General features: G+C 52.2%; 5 protein-coding genes across 5 annotated transcripts; 2 read left to right on the top strand and 3 right to left on the bottom strand.

The window, feature by feature from the left end:
* Window positions 1-2,114: 2,114 nt before the first annotated feature.
* Window positions 2,115-5,215, bottom strand: AtWU_01940 (leucine--tRNA ligase NAM2; the record flags this gene model as incomplete). The annotated part of the gene is made up of 3 exons (XM_035497054.1): window positions 2,115-4,424; window positions 4,481-4,621; window positions 4,691-5,215. The coding sequence occupies 3 exons, from the start codon at window positions 5,213-5,215 to the stop codon at window positions 2,115-2,117; spliced, it is 2,976 nt and encodes a 991-aa protein (XP_035352947.1).
* Window positions 5,216-9,599: 4,384 nt separating this feature from the next.
* On the top strand, window positions 9,600-11,813 carry AtWU_01941 (putative serine-rich protein; the record flags this gene model as incomplete). The annotated part of the gene is made up of 3 exons (XM_035497055.1): window positions 9,600-11,463; window positions 11,524-11,720; window positions 11,775-11,813. The coding sequence occupies 3 exons, from the start codon at window positions 9,600-9,602 to the stop codon at window positions 11,811-11,813; spliced, it is 2,100 nt and encodes a 699-aa protein (XP_035352948.1).
* Window positions 11,814-13,088: 1,275 nt separating this feature from the next.
* On the bottom strand, window positions 13,089-14,965 carry AtWU_01942 (lysophospholipid acyltransferase; the record flags this gene model as incomplete). The annotated part of the gene is made up of 4 exons (XM_035497056.1): window positions 13,089-13,570; window positions 13,628-14,746; window positions 14,812-14,856; window positions 14,944-14,965. The coding sequence occupies 4 exons, from the start codon at window positions 14,963-14,965 to the stop codon at window positions 13,089-13,091; spliced, it is 1,668 nt and encodes a 555-aa protein (XP_035352949.1).
* Window positions 14,966-15,401: 436 nt separating this feature from the next.
* AtWU_01943 (Sec1 family protein) lies at window positions 15,402-17,325 on the top strand (the record flags this gene model as incomplete). The annotated part of the gene is made up of 3 exons (XM_035497057.1): window positions 15,402-15,527; window positions 15,590-16,615; window positions 16,687-17,325. The coding sequence occupies 3 exons, from the start codon at window positions 15,402-15,404 to the stop codon at window positions 17,323-17,325; spliced, it is 1,791 nt and encodes a 596-aa protein (XP_035352950.1).
* Window positions 17,326-17,981: 656 nt separating this feature from the next.
* AtWU_01944 (TRAPPII-specific subunit TRS120) lies at window positions 17,982-22,559 on the bottom strand (the record flags this gene model as incomplete). Its single annotated transcript, XM_035497058.1, has 3 exons — window positions 17,982-21,266; window positions 21,319-22,304; window positions 22,394-22,559. 3 exons carry the CDS (start codon window positions 22,557-22,559, stop codon window positions 17,982-17,984), a joined length of 4,437 nt encoding a protein of 1,478 aa, XP_035352951.1.
* Window positions 22,560-23,287: the final 728 nt, after the last annotated feature.

Consider the following 23,287-nt stretch of genomic DNA (forward strand, 5'->3'; position numbering starts at 1 on the left):
TTTTTTATTCAGTACTATGTAAGTGAGCACCACAATTGCCCCCCCTCCATCCCCTCTTGGCCCATATTCAGAAAGGGTGCTCCATCCACATCTGCGATAGGATGGCGCCAAATCCGGATAGGAGGGCACCAAGCAGGCAGTAGTAGCACAAGGCCATCATCTGGGTCTGACCCAGAAAGTGGCAGGAGAGGGGGGGGATAGTTTGGGACCCTCAAATCAGCCCCGAGAATTGGAGCAAGGAACTGGAACCCCACCAGCCAGCAATTGAAGTTGGGCGATCGTCCGGGTTGGCGGCAGTTTCGCATCGGCACGGACGACGTTTCGGTCCAGTTGTTGTCTCCGCACGCGGGACAACTACTACTGTAAACTAGTCTAGTAGCACATAGACAGCCGCGGATGGTCGGATGGCTCTGGGTTAGGTTTGTATAGATCGATACCGTCGAAAGCTTGAAATCCACACCTCGGGCAGTTGACACATTACGGAGTATACTAGTTAGTTTGTATTGAACTACTAAACTACTTAGTAGATGAGCCTTAATTGGAAAATGCAAGCAGTGGTATCATAGCGGTAAAGCAACTGAAAACCAATACAACAATACTATTGATTGTATAACCCCAATCTCGGTCACGGATTAATTGCCATCCCAACATATGTCCTACTGCAGGGGATTGCCCACGGTCATGCGGGGTTTCAGAAATCTAGAAACTATCGGGTAAAAAGAAATGGCATGGCATGCTTAATGGGCTCGTGAGGGGAACCCGAGCCTGGGCCGAGAGTGCCTGCAGGGCCGGAGGTATGTCGGGCGTAGAGTTTCCATGGGGAAACGGAAAACCTGCCAGCCTGTCTGTCATCCGCAAGTGACAATGGCCAAATGGACCTTCCTTTCCTACGGGTATCGTTGAGGGAGGATCTTTTAGCTCAATTCAGTCAATTCTCTTGCTATCCACTCCTGCCATTTAGTGTATCCACCGATGTCTGCGGACAGAATTACTGCTTCTGCTGACTTCTTTTCCCGATTGGAATAGCTGTTATTCCCCCTCACGAGGGGTTATCTCTGCATTGCCACTAGTCCATATTTAGACTAGTGGCAACGCTGCATGAGGGGTAACCCCTCATCTCAATTGGGAACAGCCAAACAGACAAACTAATAGGAACCGGCATGGCCATCCATCCCACCGACTGGGAGACTAAGTCGAATTGCTGCTTGCTGCTGTTACGACTACTCAATCTACCCGAGACTCGGAATCCCAGGTGCCGTTGATAGCGTGATCTATCTATCTCAGTCTAGCCAGGTCTCTCTAATCTGTCCAAATTGAGAGAGAATTGACATGAGGGGACCAGAATTCGACTTATGCGACTTGCTCTCAAAAGCTCGTCTCTCCGCAGATAAACCCGCCCGTCCGTCCACTCCCCCAAAAAGTTGCTTCCATCTTGGAACAACTTGAAATCCAAGCACCGAGCGATTCCCGTGTTTCAGCCGGACCATGGGTGCCCCTGCGCGACCGTGAACAATGCCATCACAACAAGATGGAAGGAAGACAAGGCAGAGTCAGATCCACCTGTCAAGTGTTGTCAAGTGTCAGAAATACATCACCACCACCACTACCTTGGGGGAGGCGCGTCTATGAGGGGAAGCCCGGCTCCACTACCTCCTCACTTTGGAACGGCGTATCGCCTTTCCGGCCACATCACGCGATGGAACCCTCGTTGGCCCAAACTTTTGAGGGGTAGGAAAATACTACCAGTTGTTGGGTAGTTTAGCCACGGCTTCCGGCCTCACGGAGCTCGACTGATCGAAAAATAGGAAATGCGCGCCTATCGTCGGGCGGGCGAACGGCCTCCCAATTTCCAAAAACTTCTGTTTTGTTGGCCAAGGTACCAACTATGCGCATATACACACTGACTGGTTGAATGGCTTCGCGGGTTAGGCCTATCAAATATTGTCGCGATCGTCAGTGTCTCAGAGGAGATGGTTACTTTATTTTTTGGCCTTGTTGCCTTTCGTCTAATATACATGCATGGGTCTATAGTTACATGCGCGCTCCCCCAGGGGAGGATTAATTTTTCTTTACAACAGCCCGAAATTCCGGACACTGTAGGGCGGCCCTGAGCGCTAAAACACCACATTGACCAACTTGCCGCCCTTGACGACAATCACCCGTCTACGCTTCTCCCAATCGTTCTTCTTTCGCAGCCAGAATTGTCCTTCGTCCGTCTCCAAGATCCGGTTGATAATCCAGTCTTGTTCCTCCGTGACCGTACCGCTAGGTTCGGGCGCGGTCGTGGGGGAAAGACGCCGAGGGATCGTGATTGTAAATCGCAACTTGCCATTGATCTGGACGGCGACCACTTGGCCACCGCGGGCAGACAGAATGTCGGCCTCCTCGGGCTTCAGCAGAGGAGTTGGCCAGGGACAGTCAAGGATGGCGGGGACATTGGTGGTGGTGGATGGCTTCCCCGCAGTCACGGGACCATTGAGGATCTCCCAACACTCGGACGCCAGCGCGGGCGCGATCGGCGAAAGCAGCCGGAGCAGGGAAGAAATAGATAGGTAGAGGACCTGCGGCGAAGTGGGCGTCAACGACGACAACGAGTTGGTCAACTTGGTCAGGTCGGAGATGACTGTGTTCAGCCCGTATGGATTTTTCTCAATACAGCTGGTGACGGAGGAAATGGTGCGGTGGGTGGCAAGCACAGCATCCGCATCGCTGTCGCTCAGATCCTGTAGAGAGCTGGGCAAGCCGGTCGCGTGGCCGGAGGAGGCCTCCAAGTCGGCTGGCTGCAGTGTAAACGAGGACGAAGCCAGGCTCTGCTGCGCATCGTTCACCAACTTCCAGAGTCGACCAAACCAGCGCTCAATGCCCACGATCTTCGTTTCGTCCCATTCGAGCACCTCACTGACCGGAGCCGAGAAAAGGACATGGGCGCGAGTGGTATCGGCGCCGTATTTCAGTGCACAGCCGGTCGGATCGACTCCGTTGTGCTTGCTCTTGGACATCTTCTCAAAGGACACATTGGGCGTGATCTGGGTGCCCTTGATCAGTGGCTTGTCGGGGCTGGAAAGATCCACTTCGGAGGGGAGCAGGAATCTCCCCGTAGACGGCTCCGAATACGTCTTGCCGTGGACCATACCTTGGGAGAGGAGAGTCTTGAATGGTTCAAACGGCGTCGCGACATTTCCAGCTCGGGCGATTTCCGGGAACAATTCGGATTGGGAAAGGAACTTGTAGATGAATCGGGCGTAAAGCAGGTGCAAGATCGCATGCTCAACACCGCCAATGTAGACATCGACCGGGCGTGCCGCTGACGGCGAAAACGGCTGTGCCTTGTTCTTCGGGTCCAAGAACCGGAGGAAGTACCATGAAGAGTCGACAAAGGTGTCCATGGTGTCCGTATCCCGCTTAGCATGCCCGCCACAGCTCGGACATTTCGTATTCACCCACTCATGGGATGACTCGAGAGGGTTTCCTCTCTTACCCTTTAGCCAGTCCCCTTCAATCTTGGGCAGCTTGACAGGGAGCTGGTCATCTGGCACAGGTACAGGGCCGCAATCACCGCAGTGGATGATAGGGATGGGAGCTCCCCAGTAGCGCTGTCGGCTGATCAACCAGTCTCTAAGCCTCCATTGTTCGACAAAATCACCGCGTCCGACCTGTTTCAGATCGGTGACAATCTGCTTTTTTGCCTCGCTAGAGTGGAGACCCTCGTACTTCCAGCACAAAGAGTTTAGATACCCTTCTTGCGTATATGCCTTTGCATCCGCGGGGGGAGCAATGCTCGCATCACCGCCGTCTGCCCCGGCTTCCCCTTTGGGTCCAACGACAACGGGTATGGAATCGGGGTTCACATTATCTCTGAAAAATGCAAGGTCTCTGGCGTCATGGCCTGGGACTCCCATCACTGCGCCCTCGCCGTAGTCGCTAAGGACGTAGGGTGCTGCGAATACGGGCAGCTGACGGGCGACATGGGGGCTCTCCTTGTCAATAACATGTAGAGGGTGAGAAGCAGTGACACTGGATAATTTGTAGCCAGCCTTGGAATCAGGCGGAAGCGACGCGGCAGTATCCAGGAATTTGCGCAGTTCCGGATCCGTCTCCGCTGCCTCCAGGACAATAGGATGATCCAGAGAAAGAGCGAGGTACTCGACTCCGTAAAGAGTATCTGGTCGCGTGGTGAAAACATTGATATCGATGTCTGTGCCATTATTGCCATTGACAGCCACAGGGAACTTGATCTTGGCACCCTGCGATTTTCCAAGCCAGTTCCGCTGCATGGAAAGGACACGCTCCGGCCAGCCGCCCGCCAAAGAGTCAAGATCCTTCAGAAGCATTTCCTTGAAATCCGTGATACGGAAGAACCATTGCTTCAGCTTCAGCTTCTCGACCTTTGCTCCCGAGCGCCAAGAGAAGCCATTGGCATCGACCTGCACCAAGAGTGAGCCATTTGAATCCCGTGTGTAAACCAAGCCATAACACCCACCTGCTCATTAGCCAGCACTGTCTTATCAACCGGATCGTAATTGACCAACGCCTCAGCTTGGTATGCAAGGCCCTTCTCGTATAACATAAGGAATATCCGCTGGGTATGTTCGTAGAACTCGGGTGCGCACGTTGCTAGTTCCTGCGTTATAGACAACCAACATGTCAGCAAAGCTGGTAATCATCTGGGCCGCACATCCAACACACATACCCGATCCCAATCGAAAGAGGTCGAAATACTTCGTAATTGCTCTTTCATCTTCGTTATATTCGACTCTGTCCATTCCGCAGGGTCTATCCCCCGTTCAATCGCCGCATTCTCCGCCGGCAGGCCAAACGCATCCCAACCCATTGGATGGAGAACCTCGTGTCCGCGCATCCGGTAAAACCTAGCCAGCACATCGGAAATAGTGTACACGCGCAGATGCCCCATGTGCAACGTCCCCGACGGGTAGGGGAACATTGACAGGATGTATGATTTGGGTTTTGCGTCTCCGTCGGCCGATGCCTTGGAGGGCGGCTTCAATGAATCTGTGTGCCATTTTTCCTGCCACTTTCTATCCAGGGCTAAAAGGTCGAGTTTCTTGGAAACTGATGTCGCAGCTGCGGAGGTTGTCGCATAACGAGACGGAATACCGGTCGGTCGTGAAATCGGACGAGATGCGCAGTTCCATCGGGCTGGGTGTAGGAGCGCCGACCGTGTCGGGCTCAATCGAAAACGTAGTAGGGATTGCATGTTGGTCATATAATCATTATGCCATGGGATAGGAGTGTTGCGCCATTGACTGGCGTGGATTGGTGGGTTGGAGAGCTGGCAGAGGTGGAATCTCCGTCAAGATTTCTTGATCGGATGGCTGAAGTCATATCGGCGGATCGGCATCGCCCGATAGGGAATAGTGTCAGCAAACAAGCAACATTGGTAGACACATGAGACTGTCAGGAAGTTACAGTATAGATTAAACAACCCTGTTGTAGCTTTTTGATGAGCGTCACGTAAGATTAGTACTAGTTAGTAGTAATAATCTGTAGAATTGTTCGATCATCGCACGGCTACTACTAGAGGCGAATCTACTACTACTGGTACTAGTTATAGGTAAGTTTCCTGCGGGAATATATATCCACAGCTACTTAGTACTGTAGCAACACTGAAGAAGAGACTGAATCATTGGGACTCACCAATGATATTACTCAACTACTACCAATATCATGAACATGCATTATAGGTATGAGTACTAGTAAGCATCCCAGTATTCCACACGTGACCAACTCCAGTGAAGAAGCAATAACCAATACACATTCCGATCAGTGACACTTCCATACTCTCGATGGACTGGTCGTGCATGACACCCTCCAAATGCAGATAATGAGCTTGAAGAACACGCCTAACGCCCGAAATAACAGAGCTGCTTCTTGGTGAATTTCTTGTGCTTCCCTATGAAGTCGTGATGTTTTTCTTGTACGGCCATGGGCTGCAGAGTGCCTATGACGTTGAGATTGCATCTATTGACAAAACTAGAATCATTGAGTCGGAAAATAATCACCTACAGAGTAACAAAAGTGTACACATTGACGGACTTGAGAAGCTCGGATTGGAAAAGAACTCGTAAGTAGCTGGTTGGACTAGGGCACCATTATCAGAGCCAAATTGCTGGCTATCAGATCACCTTGTGGAAGATCATGACGAGAGAAGAAAGAATGCGACCAATAACGATGAGGACTCTATCGTCTAAAGTTCAAGGGATTGCAGGCTCGGCAGGTACCCGTTGTACCTAGAGACTTTAGTAGTATCTAGAATCTCGCACCCATCCGTCGGGCTCGGAGACTTGCCGTAGTCTCGTTGATTCTCGAGCTCCGACTCGCCATCCACCCACCGCATGTACTGGAATTCCCGTCCGCATCGCCAAGATTGGATCTAGATAGAGCTTCCCGTCTCGATCCCATCTGCTTTTACTTGACCAGACCCTTTCTTTAGACGCGGGATCGTGAATCTCATGGCCCACGTATTCATGAACACCTGTTCCACGGAATCACGCCCTGAAGAATTTAACCAGGTGGCCTAGACATTCCAACTGAGTAAGTACCTACTACGGGGCTCCACTCACGGAGTACTCCGTGTGACTTTCCAGATCGATCAAGAGAATCACGAGCAGATTCTATTTTCTGACTCAGTTTATGAAGGCTCGGTTTCTGGATCAGCCACCCTCGGCACGGAAGGACCTCTATGAGGAAACTGGCCTCCTTTTTCCAGTGTGAATCATCGCTTGTTCGGATGGCAGCTCCTCTAACTAGTCCGTCCGTTTAGGGGTAAATGAAAAAGGAGAGCCATTGTAGGGGAAATGTTTCTATCCTTAGGGTTCCATATTGCGGCTGAAGGACGGATAGCGCTCTAGAACCTTTGCATCATCGCTCTCGTGTGCGTACCGAGCTATTGGTGGCACACGAACCGGGCCTTCATGTAGATGACCAGCAAGCCACCTCAGCAAGCCGGCAACTTATTCCAGACATGGTGGTAATATAGACAGCCGTGGGCTTTACTCCCGACGCGTTGATGACGCTCGTGCTGTGCAGAGCTGCTGTACGATACATCTACGGCCAACAGTGGGGGTAAACACGAGCCGGAGTAAACCACGAAGCGTGCCGATGCAGAGATAGATATAGGGGAGCCTGCATCGCCTCGAAATATGTACGTAGATCGATCGGCAAAGCAGTCTATTTTTTGACCGTCCTGTCGGAATTGCACCTCCGTCGTCACTGAATTTGATTGCAGCACGCGTGGATAGGGAGCGGAAGAGTCAACTGTGCCTGAATCCCCAGGCAAGAATTAAGGGGTCACGGGCGGCAAGTGGGAATCTCGGGATCGGACGGATTTCTCCCCTTTTATTATTTTTTCCCTCCACCGAAGCTCCCGCCCGGTTCGAGGATGGATTAATTGATTTGAACCCAGGTCCCAGAGCTTCTGCTGGCCGTTCCCGCTTCGATCTTTGGATCCGGTGGGCGGAGCGGAGATGAAATCCCCATTTCTCTCCCTTCACGAACCATGGGTTCAGGGTTTCTATTAGTACTTTGGAAGATTCCACCCGTGTCAGCCATGTCTTGAGGCCATAAAACGGGCAATTCTTGTTTCCCCCACCACCCACCGTCACCCCTTGGGCAAAGTGATTTAATATTAAGCAAGTATGGTAGCTCATCTCGCTAATCCAAACCGGCTTGACAGAGACTCCACTTGGGATGAGTTGGCAACCTTAGGAACTGGGTTGATCCTTAGCTCTCTCTGCCTTTCAGGTTTTCTCTCAATTGGCCCCTATCATTGGGCTTTGACCGTGACAAAAGGACCAAAATTCCCCTCTCCACTGCCAATAAGACCTTCTGGAATGGCCGGCCTACCGTGACCCCTCAGCCACATCATCTCAGTGGATCTCGATCGCCGGTTCCTGTCGTCTTCTCCTCGAGGCCTCGCACTCCACTGGTTGGACTGGTCACAATCGGAATGGGTGCCTCGTGGGACCGATGGAAAGGATACCCCAAATGTGACGAGTACTAGACGAACTGGTACCTGAATTTTTGTAGGTACATACAGGTGGGTGGAAAAGTAATCGTGCCTGCGGCACATGCGCTGCACCTATTATGTACGACGGCGAGACCTTGCATTTCAGCCGTGGGGAGTTGCGTCCCAACCAGCCTACTACGTGCTCATCTTTCTTGTTCCTGCATGTGTGTAGGTTAGGGGAGGATGATGTTTGTGTCTCCTTGTGGGCTGAGGATCGAAAAGAGCCTGCCTGCTTGCTCTCCGGAACAATCGCTGAATTCTTTCTTAGTCTGAGTTGGTCCTAATTTCTCTGCCCGAGGATATTATTAGAGCAACACCACCACTGCCACCGGAGACAAAGCACAACGGATGATGAAACCATGGGAGGGGGAGGGCATTGAATGAGCACAACTTTCGTATCTGGTGGACAGCATTTTATTATGAAAAGGCATATTATATTATTAGAGCTGATTGGCGATCGGGGGGGCCTTATGACTCTACGATGTCTTGGAGGAGGATGACGAGGAAAGCGTTCTGGAGTTCCCAAGACAATTTAGCAGAGCTTACAAGACTAGTTCCAGACCCTCCTGGCGGCCATCCCGCGATCCCCGTTTAACTTAACCAGGCGAATTGGGAGGCGGGCGTCTTTCCCCAATGCAGGTGGACAAGCGACGAGCTGCAGGACCATTCCTTATCCGCCAATCGTGCGGTTTCAAAGTGGTGCTCTAAAGCATGCAGCCTGCAGCGCCCCTGGATCGTCCATCAGCCATTGGAACCATTGACTGGCCGTTCACACCGCCGCTGCACAACTGGCTGGTCTAAAGTGGGAGGAGGGCCGATGTCCGGGGGGAGTTCCTTTAAATATTACTACGCCCGGGCTCGTCGTTTCAGGTGGAGGATCCCTTTGCTTCCACTCGTTTGTGTCTTTTCGTCGCTCTTTTGGAACTGGTTTGCGGTGCTTTTCTGGTCTCGGGTTAGACGCTCTTTTTCTTCTTTACTACTACTACTCCGTAGTAATCCGTTCTTTGGTTGCGAACCTGTCCCGCCGGTCGACATGACTCGCTAATCTTAACCTACTGGCATTTTTTTCTCGGTCGGATCCACTCACTCTCTTTGGCTTCGTGTGCCCGTTGGACAGCGTTATCCGCTCTCTTGCCGTCGTTTTTGTGTCGAGACATTCTTTATTGCATCATAAAATTCTAGACAGCAAACACCGACTGGGCACTGTTACTCTTCCCCGGTTCACCCTCGGCGGCCATTGCTCTCTCGCCCTGAGACGTGCCCCCCTCGGTGGTAGTGGTCATTGTTGTTGCCGCTGTTGCTTTTTACTCTCATTTCCCAAACCGAGCAGTCGTCGATGATCATTCTCATCGTCTTGAATCTTGTGTTCTTCTAGATCTCTTTCCCCCCCCCCTCCTCTCCTCCACTTCTTCCCCTCCGAAGTGCCTTATAGAGCGGGGGTGCTCCTTTGCTTAGCCGCTTTTCGAGATCTCTTTTTTGTTTTGTTCCCTCAGGTCCTTCTGGGGAACCCCATCTTTCTACAAGCTCCTTAATCTTGGTGTCTACTGACTGATAATGAACTAATACTCCCAACATGCGCTCAGCTGCACCTACCACGAAGTCTCCCAAACGGAGAGCTCTTCATGAGCGCACCCCTTCCCATACGAATGAGAACTCCCCGCCTTCATCCTTGCGAGCCGTCAGCGAAAAGTACAACGATCAGCAAGAACCCGACGTGTACACCTCCACGCCTTACCCGACAAAGCCGGAGCAGATCCTTTTACCGCGTCCTGGGAAAGGCCAAGATTTCATTCCGGACTCCCGCTTCCATGTCGATGAAGCGCCGGATCACTATCACGGGAATACCTCCACGGAACTCAGCCACCTCGGTGATAGCAGTTTGATCGACCAGTCGGTTAGCGATCCCTGGGACTTGTCTTCAACGTTCGATGCCGCCAACACCCCGTCGCAGGTCTGGGAAGACGATCCGTCCTCCAGCAAGTCTTCCTTTCCGGAGCCGGTCCTCCACGAATCCAAGCCGACCGATCAGAAATCGGATCAAGGTTCCGTCGCCGCGTACTCAGATGAGGAGCCCAACAGCCTGCCCAGAGCCGTCCCAACGATCAAAACCGTCGTATCGCAGACGCCGTCACGCGTTCCCTCGGGCCCCGAGACTCTGGCTTCGAGCAACTCCAGCCCCAATGTAGTGCCAATTGGGCCGCCTTCCAGTCCGAATTTCGTCGCGCTCGACAGCTCAAGTCTGAACTTCGTTCCTCTGGGTGCATCCTCGAATTCGGCCTCGATCACCCGCTCGAATTCCCTGTCCTCGCTAAACTCCCTGGGAACAGTGATCCGGTACATTGGAGCCGCTCAGTGGACGCATGGCTCGTCTTCAGAACACTCCAGCTCGCGCTCGCGTTCGCAATCGGTCCGCTCTAACCCTCCATATCGGGTGCCTTCCGTGCGATCCAATTCAACACAAGCTCGCGAACGCAGTCACTCTCGCTCTATCACCTCGTCGTCGCGTAGCGGACCGCCATCAGACATTCAAGCCATCGTTGACAGCGGCGTATTCATCCAATACCCGACCATCCAGGCGCCATCTTCGTCAAGCTCTAGAGTTGACGTGTCACATTCGGAAGAAGATGCATCGGATCAGAACCCACAAGAACCCACCACGGATTTTTCTTCGGAGCGTTTCAGAACTCACCTGTCAACAGTTCCTTCCATGTGGTCCGCCGAATGTGACTCTAGAAGCATATCTCCGGCCGCTGACTCTGTCAACAGCCAGATGGATCCTAAACGGCCTTCTGCGGCGCTGGTCCGTCAAAGACCCACGTCGTCTTCGATGTGGTTAGTGAGCGATTCGGACGGTGATGAGCGGATGGACAATCTTTCGAGCTTGCCAGCGCGTCCCACAAACCCGGCGGTTCCCTGCAGTGTTTCGTCGGAGTCAAGACAGAGCAGCATGCGGAGCAACATGCGGCCTCCCACCAGTGGAAGCTTTTCCTTCCACTTTCTGCCAAACTGGGCCAAGATGTACTATGGCGCTGGCGAGCAAGCGGAGGATTCTGTCTTATCTGGTGCGGAAATCAGTCGGCCACCGTCTGCGCGCGCCTCAACCTCCCACACCAATGCTCTCAACCGGTTACCGACCGCTACCAGCCGGACGAGGACGAGGACGTTTGGCAGCGAAATGCGAGAAACCCTGCGGTGGAAACCTGACCCGCGCGATCCACGGAACCACTGGGTAAGGGATCCCGAATCACAGACCCGGGAACCATCCCGCAATCGACTTCGACATAGCTGGTCCCCTCATCTATTTCCCGACCGGCGCGCGGTTAATCCGAGAAGAGGTACCTGGGGTGCACCGTCGCTGGATTCAAGAACGGAACCACTCCTTGGGCGAAGAAATATCCAAGTGTGGTCGTTCTGTGTTGGATTTGTGTTTCCTCTCGGTATGCCCCAATTGTGCCCCGTGATAGTCGCCTGACATGTCAACTGACTGTGTACACTAGCCTGGTTAATTGCGTCATTCCTCCCCTTACCGACGAAACCGGACGCTATTCCGGAAGCCGACGTCGAGTCACAGCTCGAAATGACGCTTCGAATGCGATTGTTCGATCTGGAGACACGGCGACACGAAAACGCTCGGTGGTGGAGAAACCTCAACCGTTGGATGAACCCTTTGGGGTTGGTGATTATCACCATTGTTGTATGTTCCCTCTCTTCAGTTTCCGTTGACTATTCGATGCTCATACTTTCGCAGGTCACCTTGGCTGTTGTGGGTACCACAGTCGGCTTCTAGACCGATACATCTGGCTCCTATAGCGTCAGCATGTCCGTGTCTAGCTGTGCTCTTCTGTCCATGACCTCCACGATTATTGCTTGTACTACCATTTCCCCCTTATTCACGCCCTCTCTCGCCGGCTATGCCGGCGCCTATTCTCGATTGGATCGATCTTTGCTTTCACCGTTCGGAGTCGATTCCTCCATTTATACCCCCCTTCTTCTTTTGCATGCTACCTCCCCCCACATACCCTTGCGCGCTTGATACCGCCGCATCTCTATTCCCCCTGCGGCTGCTTGGTTTGTTTACCTTTCTCAAAACACTCGACACGATTGGACGACGTAATGCTTCTAATGTTCTTTTCTTTTGTGCCTTATATTCCACCTGGTGTTCTGGACTCTATTTTAGCCCGCCCTTGGACCATTATTTGGTGAACAATGGGGTGGTTCAATCTGGGAGCGTGAGGCGACGGATTTAATCAAGGGTTCACGACATTGCATGGATATATGTCATTTTCCTTTTTTTTTTTTTTTTTTTTTTTTTCTCCTTATTTTCCTATATCTTCACTTCTCCCCCATGTACTACTTATGGATACATGTTTTACTTATGACACCGTGACCAACATTATCACAGTATATATACAAGTGGTTGTCGCGCTCTGCGTGGCTGCTCTTGACCAAAAATAGACAATATATGAAATTATACTCATATAGTAATCTCTCTGCACCCATTGTAAATCAGCCTGATCATCCTAGTTGAGCATCAATTCGTACCCATTTTATTTAGTTGTTATGATTGTTCAAAATCGAATTCATATTCAACTCGAAACAAATGATTATTATCCCTTTGAGACAGGTACCAACATCCTGATAAAACCGACAGAGCTAAGAAAACACGATATTGTTGAAATATTTCCCTTGGCTTCAACTATGCAAAAGAAAGTAAATCTTGCTGGTTACGCTTGTTGTCGGAGGCTTCATTAGCATATAAGCACGAACAAAACGAAAAGGTGCATCAGCGCCAAAAAAGCATACATAACAATAGTATACGAATGATTCATAAGGATGTCACTCATCCTAAGGAGCATAAACGACGAGTGAAAAAAAACACGCAGCCGCTTTGGAGCAGCCAAACAGTCTAATATACATTCTATCATCAACCCCGTCAGTCATCCTCGTTCACACGTGTCGAATTAATTGGCTGTAAGCCAGACCGGCAGTAGGTCCTTAGACCTGAGGTCGTAAGACCCTTTTTCTTTGGGGGGTCACATGGGAAGTCACAGGATCAAAGCAATCATGTGAGTTTGCGGCCGATCTTGTTTTCCACAACTGCTTTCAGTTCCTCTCCACTCGGCATGGTAACGGCACTGCCGCGTCTGCGCCTGGCTTCGATCTCACCCCGGATCTCCTGCACGGCTTCGTCAAAGGCCTGGACAGCGTCACTTGGAAGGCCCAGTGTCGGCTGTTGCAGGTTGTCGGAGCTGGTTGAGCGTGTGACATGAGGCCGGTTGCGGGCTTTGAGTTTCTGGATGAGGATGCCCTTGGCGGGGCTGGCAAAGAAGGCAATGCTGAGGATGTTGCCGACGATCCCGTAGAAGTAGACGCTCCGCCAGACGCTGATGGAGGCGCTGAACCCGAGGAAGATGAAGGGCATTACTGTGAAGGACAGGGTGACCTGAGTCGCGAACCAGCTCATGATGTCATAGTAACGCTTGTAGGGTGTAGGCTTGCTTCCGTCCGGAGTGAGGAAGAACGGACGCACATAACGACGGAAATCTGCGTATTGTCAGTATGAGAGCTCAGTGAACGGGTGGGTTGACTGGGTGAACTCACTCTTGGCTCCGGTCTGGATGAACGACCCAAGAATGAAGGTCAGATAGTATCCCGGATAGAAACCATGCCAGAAAGCGCTGGTCGTAAACGTGGCCAGACTGGCACGGAAGCCCGGCTTCTTCCCTCTGGGGGTGACGCGCAAGTAGACGTAGTTCCGCAGCCAATGGTTGGTGTTCTTGTTCCAGCTGCCCAGATATCCGTGGGAGTTTTGCGCTGTCTCAAGAGCCCAAGGATCGATATTCTCCAATCGGTTCCAGAAGACCTTGCCGGACTTGGGATCGAACCCATTGTACCCCATGCCAGACAGGATACAAGCACCTTCCGTCAGGGACCAGACGCCGTAGTACTTGAGGCGTGCGGTTAGCCCGACCATGTGCATGATCCAGACTCGTCGAGGGAAAGAGTAGCCCATGTATCTAGGACTCAGGAGGGTTTCCTGATTGTAGTAAGATCCCAGCTGCAGGAATGCCAGAATCCATCCCAGTCCAACCAGGGCCTTCTTCGTGGCAGGAGTTCCACTGCGAGGAATCTTGCGCTTCTTCCGGGTCGGGGGCACCTTCGACGGGTCGGTACCCGGGGGGACCTCGAAAAGAGTAGTGTCGAGCCAGCGACGGTAGTCGACGTATTCGAAGGAAGGACCACCGAAAAGAGCCGGGAAGAATAGTACGTAGCCGGTGTAGTCCAGGATAGTCGGGAACTGCGTGATCGCGGCATACTTTTGAGGATCCGACAGCTGCGTTTGGGGAAGTCGGCCATCATGCACGTTCCAACAGAAAGAGGTAAGCTTCATGACAAGAACCATCTGGGCCCCGGTGATATCAATCGCCTGAGGGTCGTTGACAATCTGGCGGTAGATGTGGCTGATGGACATGTGGCCCATCAAGAAGATGAAGCCAATCCAGGGCATCAACGATCCATCAATGTAGTAGGCGATCAAATAGGTACCGGCGGCGCTATAGAATAAGGTGCGAAGACCATCCCATAGGTCAAAGAGACCGACGAGATAGAACAAGGAGACCGAAATAATGAAGGCATTCTTCTTCCAGGGTTGAGCGTCGGGGATTCTCTTCAACAGACCGGCGAGGGGATACGAGAGGAGGAATGACGCAATGAGCTTCACTGTTCAGCGGTGAGGGACTGATTTGGGTACGAACGAGGGTCAGGACGGGGAGGGAGAGGCATACGCTCATCAACCGAAGCTCCAGTCGCATTGGCTGGATACTCGAAGACTAAAAAGAGAGACCGTTAGCATGATCTTCACGCGGGGAGGAGTGGCGCGCATTTTCCAGTGCTGCGACGGAAGGTTTCCAACATACTTTGATTGATGAATGGTAACATCGTGGACGCAAATCGCCGCAAAGGACGATAAATAAAAAAGAAAAGAAAAGAATAAACACCAAGGCCGATTATTAGCTGTGTCGGCACGACATCGAGCCCAGAGATGAAGTGGTTGAAGAGCTGGAGAGAAGCAAAGGGGAAAAACAAAAAATAGGGCGGGCGGGAAGATGAAGAAGAAAAGGTGAAGGACGGGTATCTCAACGGTCTGATATCACATGGCAGCTCTCCGATCATCTGCGTGTCTCTTCTCAACCATTCCATCCGCCTTCCCCAGTCAACTCACGTTCCTCTGATCAACCACATTTTTGATGCTGATGTATCATCTCCATTGGCCGATCTTGAAAGTCTAGAACAATCTCCACAGATCTGCTAGACCACAACTTTTCCTTTTCCTTCCTTCCTCTTGCCCCTCTCTCCACACACCCCCTCATTCAATATGGATGTCGTCGCGGCGGTGTCGGGATACATCTCCAAGATGGTCACCGCGGGGGACCCTTCGGCGACGGGCTCCTCCAGCTCCTCATCGGCTAAGATGAAGATATTACTTCTCGACAGTGAGACAGTGGGACTTGCGCTTCTCTCATTGATCCCCGTGGAAGCTGTGCGCTAATCCACCCCTTCCAGGTACCCATTGTGTCCACCGCCATCACTCAGTCCGCTCTGTTGAACCATGAAGTCTACCTCATCGATCGGCTTGACAACGCCGCTCGCGAACGTATGCGACACCTCCGCTGCCTTTGTTTCGTGCGCCCTTCCCCCACCTCCATCCAATTCCTGATCGACGAGCTCCGCGAGCCCAAATACGGAGAATACTACATCTACCTCACCAACATCATTCGCAAATCCTCCCTCGAACGACTCGCGGAAGCCGATTCCCACGAGGTAGTTCGCGTGGTGCAGGAACACTTTGCCGACTTCCTCGTGATCAATCCCGATCTCTGCTCCCTGAACCTGGGCTTCCCACAGCAGCGCTTGTGGAGTCAGTCGCCAGATCTGTGGAATGCGGATGCCTTACAGAGAGCCACTGAGGGGGTCATTGCCATGTTGTTGGCACTGAAGAAGAACCCCTTGATCCGTTACGAAAAGAACAGTCTGCTGGCGAAGAAGCTGGCCACAGAGGTCCGCTATCAAGTGACGCAGGAAGAGCAGCTCTTCAATTTCCGCAAGACCGATACACCCCCGATCCTACTGATTTTGGACCGCAGAGACGACCCGATCACTCCGCTACTGACCCAGTGGACCTACCAAGCGATGGTGCATGAGTTGATGGGCATTCACAATGGGCGCGTGGACCTCCGGGACGTGCCGGAGATTCGGCCGGAATTGCGTGAAATCGTCCTTTCTCAGGATCAGGATCCTTTCTTCAAGAAGAACATGTACCAGAACTTTGGTGATCTGGGTCAGAACATCAAGGAGTATGTCGAGCAGTATCAGGTCAAGACGCAGAACACGATGAACATCGAGTCCATCGCAGACATGAAGCGCTTCGTAGAGGACTACCCCGAATTTCGTAAACTATCGGGCAATGTGAGTAAACATGTCACGCTGGTTGGGGAGCTGAGTCGGCGCGTGGGTGAGGATGACCTGCTCGACGTCAGTGAGTTGGAGCAGAGCTTGGCCTGCAATGACAACCACGCCAATGACCTCAAGGTATGTGACCTCTTCTCTCTCCGGGGACGGAGCTTGCAGCAGACCAGCTATTGACACTGTCTCTTGTGTAGAACTTACAACGGATCATCCAACTACCTAGCGTTCCCGCAGAGAATAAGCTGCGCTTGGTTGCTCTGTACGCCATCCGCTACGAGAAGCAACCTAACAATGCACTCCCGATCCTGCTCGATCTCCTTGTCACCGCCGGCAACGTCCCATCATACAAAGTCAACATCATCCCCAAACTACTTGCCTATCACCACTCCTTGCAAGCCCCGCCGGTCGCGGGTGGCTTTTCCGACCTCTTCGAGTCCACCTCCCTCTTCTCCGGGGCCCGAGACCGGTTCAAGGGTCTGAAGGGCGTCGAAAACGTCTACACGCAGCACTCGCCTCGCCTGGAAGCCACTCTACAAAATCTGATCAAGGGCCGCCTGAAGGAGCTGCAATACCCGTTCCTCGAAGGCGGGGGCCATACACGAGACAAGCCCCAAGACATCATTATCTTCATGGTGGGCGGAGCGACGTACGAGGAAGCGAAAATGGTTGCCCAAGTCAATGCCAGCTCACCCGGAGTAAGAGTCGTCTTGGGAGGTACCTCCATTCACAATAGCACCAGCTTCCTCGAGGAAGTCGATGATGCAGTGAGCGGCTGGCCTGAGCCCGCCCCCTCGTCCGCCGCTGGTCGGCTTCAGAGGGCAGTCGGACATTAGCCTCTGCTTTTGCTTCTGTGTATCTGTAGCTTTTCCTTATCATTATAATACATCCTGAAATTTTAGCTGTTAGCCAATTTTATGTCTATCACAAGAGTTCGCTCCGCAGATCATCATTATGACTTTGCAAATACAAGGAATGAAGCTACTTAGAGTATGCTTCGTAAATGGTACCTCAGGTCACCCTGGCCAAGACGCGTGCATAGTTAATAATTCATTCTATTGAGCGACACAACACATGACTACAATAGCGACGCTCTATCCTGTAAGTACACACCAGGCTATCGAACAGGGAATTCTTCGCGTAGATAACAATGCAAAAAAGAGGGGCGAAAAACAATGAGACGCACAACTAACTCCCTACATAATACATGATTCATCCGTGTCGTATATGCATTCCCATAAAAAGGAAGGTTGTCGGAATAGTAGAGAAAGAGAATGCAGAAAATGGAAAAAACAACATTTGAACTATACATATACACAAAGGGCGCGCGCCCTCTCTCTCTCTATGTCTGCATTTACGTCGTGATTAAGATAGTTGTTTCCCGTGGCGGAGAATGCAACGAATATGGACAAAAAAAGAAAATTGCTTGCTGAAATGAACAGATCCTCCCCACTTCCTCTACTCTCACCACTAAAGTTGTATGAGAAGCGTTTCAGTCATGAGCATTCATAACGCAAGTCTCCTTGGCGTGCCATATTCGTCGTTTCTTGGCCACATCTGCCCCGAAGGTATCCGTGATGATTCCTTCGTCATCATGGAAAGCTGCCTGCGCTTGTGCGGGATTGGAAGACTCGTCCTCGGACTCCGTTACCGGCTTCAGCAACCGTAGTTCCTCGACGGTTGCGCCGAAATCGTACTCTCCTCGGCAGAGAACGGTGACGCCAACGGTGGCCGTAGTACTTTCGCCGCTATGCAGGATGGGGAGGACTTGTTGGAGCATCCCGGTCCATGCGAGGCGTCGCGACAGATCTAATGCGATGTTGCTGGGTTGGTGGCGGAGGCTGGGCTGGAGGCGGAGTAGAGGGTGGACGGGCCGAGAGGAACGATTGAGGACGGTGACGGTGAGGTTGAGCATGTCGTCGGTTTGGACGTCGTATTTTGAGCGTCCTGTCTGTACCACGCTCTTTGTGTCACTGGGAAAAGCGGGCTCCAGAGAGTATGTCACGCCGACGTCTTCTAACCGGAAGAAGTCAACCATGCGCGCGTTCAAGCGAAGGTTGCGCAGGTCGACTATTCCTTCACGGACGCCTGCTTTCTCTTTCCAGAACCCGCAGACTCGCTGGAGAATCTCTTCCCGGTACCAGAATGCTTCGCGTGTCGCAGCCTCGGCTTCGAAGGTAAGCTTGTTGGCACTTACGACAAACTGCCGCTTGACACCGGTGTTAAGTATCGGGATAGATGCATGAGGATTGTCGAGATAGGCTCGAGGGAGGACAAGAACGAATCGTGACATCTGGCCTGGCTGGAGCTCCCCGTGAACAGTGTATTGGCCCTCCCCATTCTGGGGCGGTTCTGGAGGCCACTTCATGTCGGATTCCACTGCCTTTTCGCCCACATGTAAGGTGACCGACAAGGCGTTAGGCCAGGCATTGCGAAGATCAAGAAGAAGAATACAGTGATCAGGGCCGTATCCACCCCTGGCGAGGTGGGAAAGCACAGGTGAGAACGGATCACCATTCGCGGATGGGGGTAGAATATTGGTGCTGATTTGGTCAGGTTCTGCTTCCGCCTCAGGGTTGTTCCACCATGCAAAGTCGCTGCTGAGTGGCAGAATGTCACAGCGAGCGACCTCTATGCTGGCATTGACCGTGGCAGTCAATGGGACGAACAACTGGCGGGTATAGAACACATCAGGCAAGCCTTCCTGCGAGGATCCAATACACGAGTAGTCGATCTGCACGGTAGTGTCCTGTAGACCTGGTTTTCCGACAACATCGATGGTGAACGTGGCACTTTGGCCTGCTGGAATAGAGTGGTCCTCGGGATTTAAACCTTCTCGGCGCCACCGCAACGCTGGTCTGGTTAAGTTTAGCTCCAGCTCGTAAATTTCGACGGGCAGTAAGTCTTTATTGCTCAGGGCCGACTGCACTTGTCTTGTTGTCGAATCCTGGAAGGTGAAAAGGATGAAATCAAGAGGACAAGGCGATGTGTTCCGGAGTGTAATGTTGAATGAGCTCAACTCACCCTCCAGCACCATCAGCGCGGATTGGGACAGGGACAGGGACTCAATCACCAATGATGGTTGTTGGCCAATGACCTTGACCTCGCACACTGATGTGTCTGGGCCTTTCTTGGGAAGTTGTTTGCCATTTCTTGAGGTTGTTGAGCTCCACGATAGTGGGCGCTCCACAGAAGGCCTCTTAGCCGCAAGCCCAGTGCGTTTGAATTTCCATTCGGCTTCCGGCTTCCAGGGATTTTGGAATATCGGGAACCTGCGCTCTCTGCAGTGTCGGACTTTCACTATGCAGCCGGTAACCTTGAGTGCACCCTCTCCAGTAGCTTTGCCATAGACTGTGATGTCTTGCAAGCATAGCGGAGGAATTAAAATCCACTCTGCCACGGCTTCTAGAGGTACACCTTCGCTGTCGAGGGTGAGTTTTTCGATCTCCAAATCGAACTCGTAAGGGTTCTGAAGTGTGACTTGGAATGCTGCGTATTCACCGGCAACCATTAATGATTCAGCAGCCTTATTGCTTGCTTTGGAGAAAGGGTTGTACAGAAAAGGGTCTTTTGTGGGCTTTTCGCGATCAGCTGTAACGGCATCCAAGTCAGGCTTTGAGCGGCGAACGGGTCGTCTGGGATCTGGAAGAGAAAGCAATTGAACGCCACGGATGAGAAAATCATCCCAGTACTCTGCCTCAAGCCCAGAAGCGCCCAATTTGTTGGCTGCGCCGACAGTCCGCTTAATATTATTCAGAAGTCGGATCTGTTCGTCGCGAGGTAGGTACGGTGGCTGGTAGTTAGATCCAAGCATCAAGTCTCCTCTGATGGTCTGCAGGAGTTCTACTGTGAAACGAAGGACGCCGGTAAAATCTGGAAGCGCTTCGCAAGAACTAATGCACGCTTTGAGAACATCAATTTTCAGGTTGAGATCACCGTAGCCATCCAGAACGGCGTGCCGAAAAGCCCGTTCGACAATAGCAGTTATCGAATCATAGTCGGGCAAGGCATCTTGCCCACTCGCAGTGGAAGATCGTCTCTTCTCCCATTCGTAGAACGAAGATGGCTGGACACCATAGATGTCACCTATAGTGGCAAGAAGCGAGCGCATGCTCTCCTCCATGTTCCCCGGCCCCAGATCAAGGGCATTGATATCAAAAGCCGTGTCACTGAGAGATGCCAAGCCAGCAGCAGGATGAACGCCCACTTCTGCTGCGCCAATCCTCCGGGCTTGGACAAGCGTTGGGACCATGATGGACAAAAGTTCTCTTAGGATAAAGGCTTTCTTTCGCGGTAAATCGAGCACGTTCAGAACGGAAACTACGCCAACAATAATAGGTATGGCGTCCGTGGCCGGCAAGTCTGAGCTAGGAGAAAGAGGCAGGGCGCGGAAAAGAAAATTGCCAATGTCGGATTTCCGAAGTATGTTGAGACCACGAGGCCGTTCTGGCCGGTGCAAAGGTGGAAGGGACTCGTTCATGACTATATGCTTCAGGGCAACGTCGTCCAAGGCACCGTCGCGAATACGAGCTGCCGCTAATAATCTTGCCAAACGGATTACTGTTTCGGAGTAAACAAGTTGAGGCAGAGGTTCATCCGTAATGTTGGCGGCACGGTTATAGAGATTCAGGATATTGTTCGCCAGGTCAGGCAATAGGTTGGAAAGGTTCTGAAGCGAAATAATACGGTTTCCAGGAGAAGACAGACTCGTGTCAAGGCTACTGCTGTATGATAGCTTTGAGGACTTATCGGCGACAGGGTAGCATACAGGAGGGATCTGCCACCAGTTAGTCATATCATACCGACCTTGAGCATCAGGTGATGCGTACCTGAAAGTCCATTCCAGCCCAAGCGACCATCAATAGACAAAGAAGGATGGACTCGAGTGCTTTCGCATGCCACACGTAGTCACTGCTTGCTCTAGCACTAGACGCAGCTTCAACCAGCTCTTTCAAAGCATCTGGCCATCTTCCGGCGAGAAGGAACAGGTTCCCAACAACAACACCTGAGCGTCCCTTGATCCGGTTCTTGGTCCGATCAGTTGCGCTCATACCGCTCACAGACAGACGGTCCCGGCTATGCTCCTTAGACGATGGCAGCGAATGTATCTTGCCCAGTGAGTTGGATCGGTTGGCCAATTGTATCGATCGGGTGATCTCATCGAAAGTTGTAGGAGTCTCATGGTCGCTAGGCGCAGGCGATCCTTGTTTGGAGCTCATGGGAGATTCAGGTGCGCCATTGGGGTTGGATGGGAGATGTGTAGGCAGGGTCATCCGGTGAAAGAGCCTGTCTGTCGGCCGCGGGCGAATGTCAGGGCCGCGATGGGGCCCCCAGGATGACGCCTTCGGTGACTCGATGGAAGGTATGCTTTGAATAGTCTTCGCGAACTCGTCTAGCTCCGAAAGCAGGAGAGACGTAATATCACACAGGACTGTCTTCATTGTAGTGGCCTTCGACGCCTGAGGTCGTGGGATCCAGGAAACGTCCCCAGGGCCATTCGTGAGCTTGCTCACCCCTTCATAATCGAAGATAAGGAGCTGATGTACTAGTGCTCTCGGATTGCTCTCCTTGAGTGTTTCGAGTTCCTGTCGAAGTTGCTCCAGCTCGCCCGGAGTGGGCGGCTGATCTGCCGCAGATGCCGTCTCACTCTTCTTCACATTCTCGCCAAGTTCTGCACCGTCTGCGATTGCGATGATGACCAGGGGTTCTCGGTATATCTCGAAAGGGAAGAGGTCTAGGTGAGATGTTGGGGGCACGGAGTAGGACAAGTCGTAAAGTATCATGCCGGTAGGGAAGGCGAGCGGGGAGAACATGTCTATGTCGAGAATCAGTCAACCACTGTACCCATTATGTCGATAACAAGTCTATCCTGCTGCAGAAATGGGATACTGAGTGCTAGCATACTTCGATTGGGTCGCGCATCAGGACTGATATCACTCAAGCGGACAACATTTTCGGCTTGAAGCCTTGCGGCGAAGCTCAAGAACCTCGAGCGCTTGATCTTGCCAATGGGTAGCAGCAGCGCCCGTAAGCGCACGGGCGCAATAGGGGAGAGAGGGTCGACACCCATCGTATCATCTGCGACCGAATGGAGGGGGAGCAGTCGGCGAGTTGCTCAGAACTGCTTCCAAAAGGGCGGGCAAGCTTCCGGAAGTCATACGAAGCGCTAGCACAACCAACAGACGGAGTAGACGCGGGCGAATGGGCAATGCAACGATTCCGCTCGCGATTTCGTTCAAGTCCGCTAAACAGAGCCGTGACCTCTGGTCACCTGGACCACGCAGAAAGAAACAACTCCCACAAGAAGATCTAGAAACAAAGAATGACAGAAAGTAGCAGCGCGGAGTGGATAGATCGCGGCATCGGGCGTGCCTGTCGACCGCCGTAACCCCAAAGTAAACCCAAGGAAACCCCCCGATGTCACGGGGGGGCCCTGATGACATAAGCGTTGCATATCTGATAAGCCCGATAACTTTAACTCCGCGCTGTCTCCGGCCAGTCACTTACCATCGCCTCTACCTCCGTTATTTCTCTTGCACTTTCTCTCGGCCTCTTCTCTCGAGTATTCGCGGTCTTTATCTCCCTAAGCAGGCCTACCTCTCCTGCGCTCTTTCATATTATTGCACGTTTGATCTTTTGGTCTTTTGGTTTGTGAGCGATAAATTCTATCTATAGACCACACTCTGTTGTCTAGGTTACAGTGTTATCGAACACCGCCGCCCGTTGACCGACCGCATCCTCGAAAGACCCATGTCTTAGATTTCACAACTGCTAGTTTGCTTGTCACGGAGTATCTGG

The sequence above is a fragment of the Aspergillus tubingensis genome (assembly GCF_013340325.1).
Source record: "Aspergillus tubingensis WU-2223L DNA, scaffold_3, whole genome shotgun sequence".
NCBI lineage: Eukaryota > Fungi > Ascomycota > Eurotiomycetes > Eurotiales > Aspergillaceae > Aspergillus > Aspergillus tubingensis.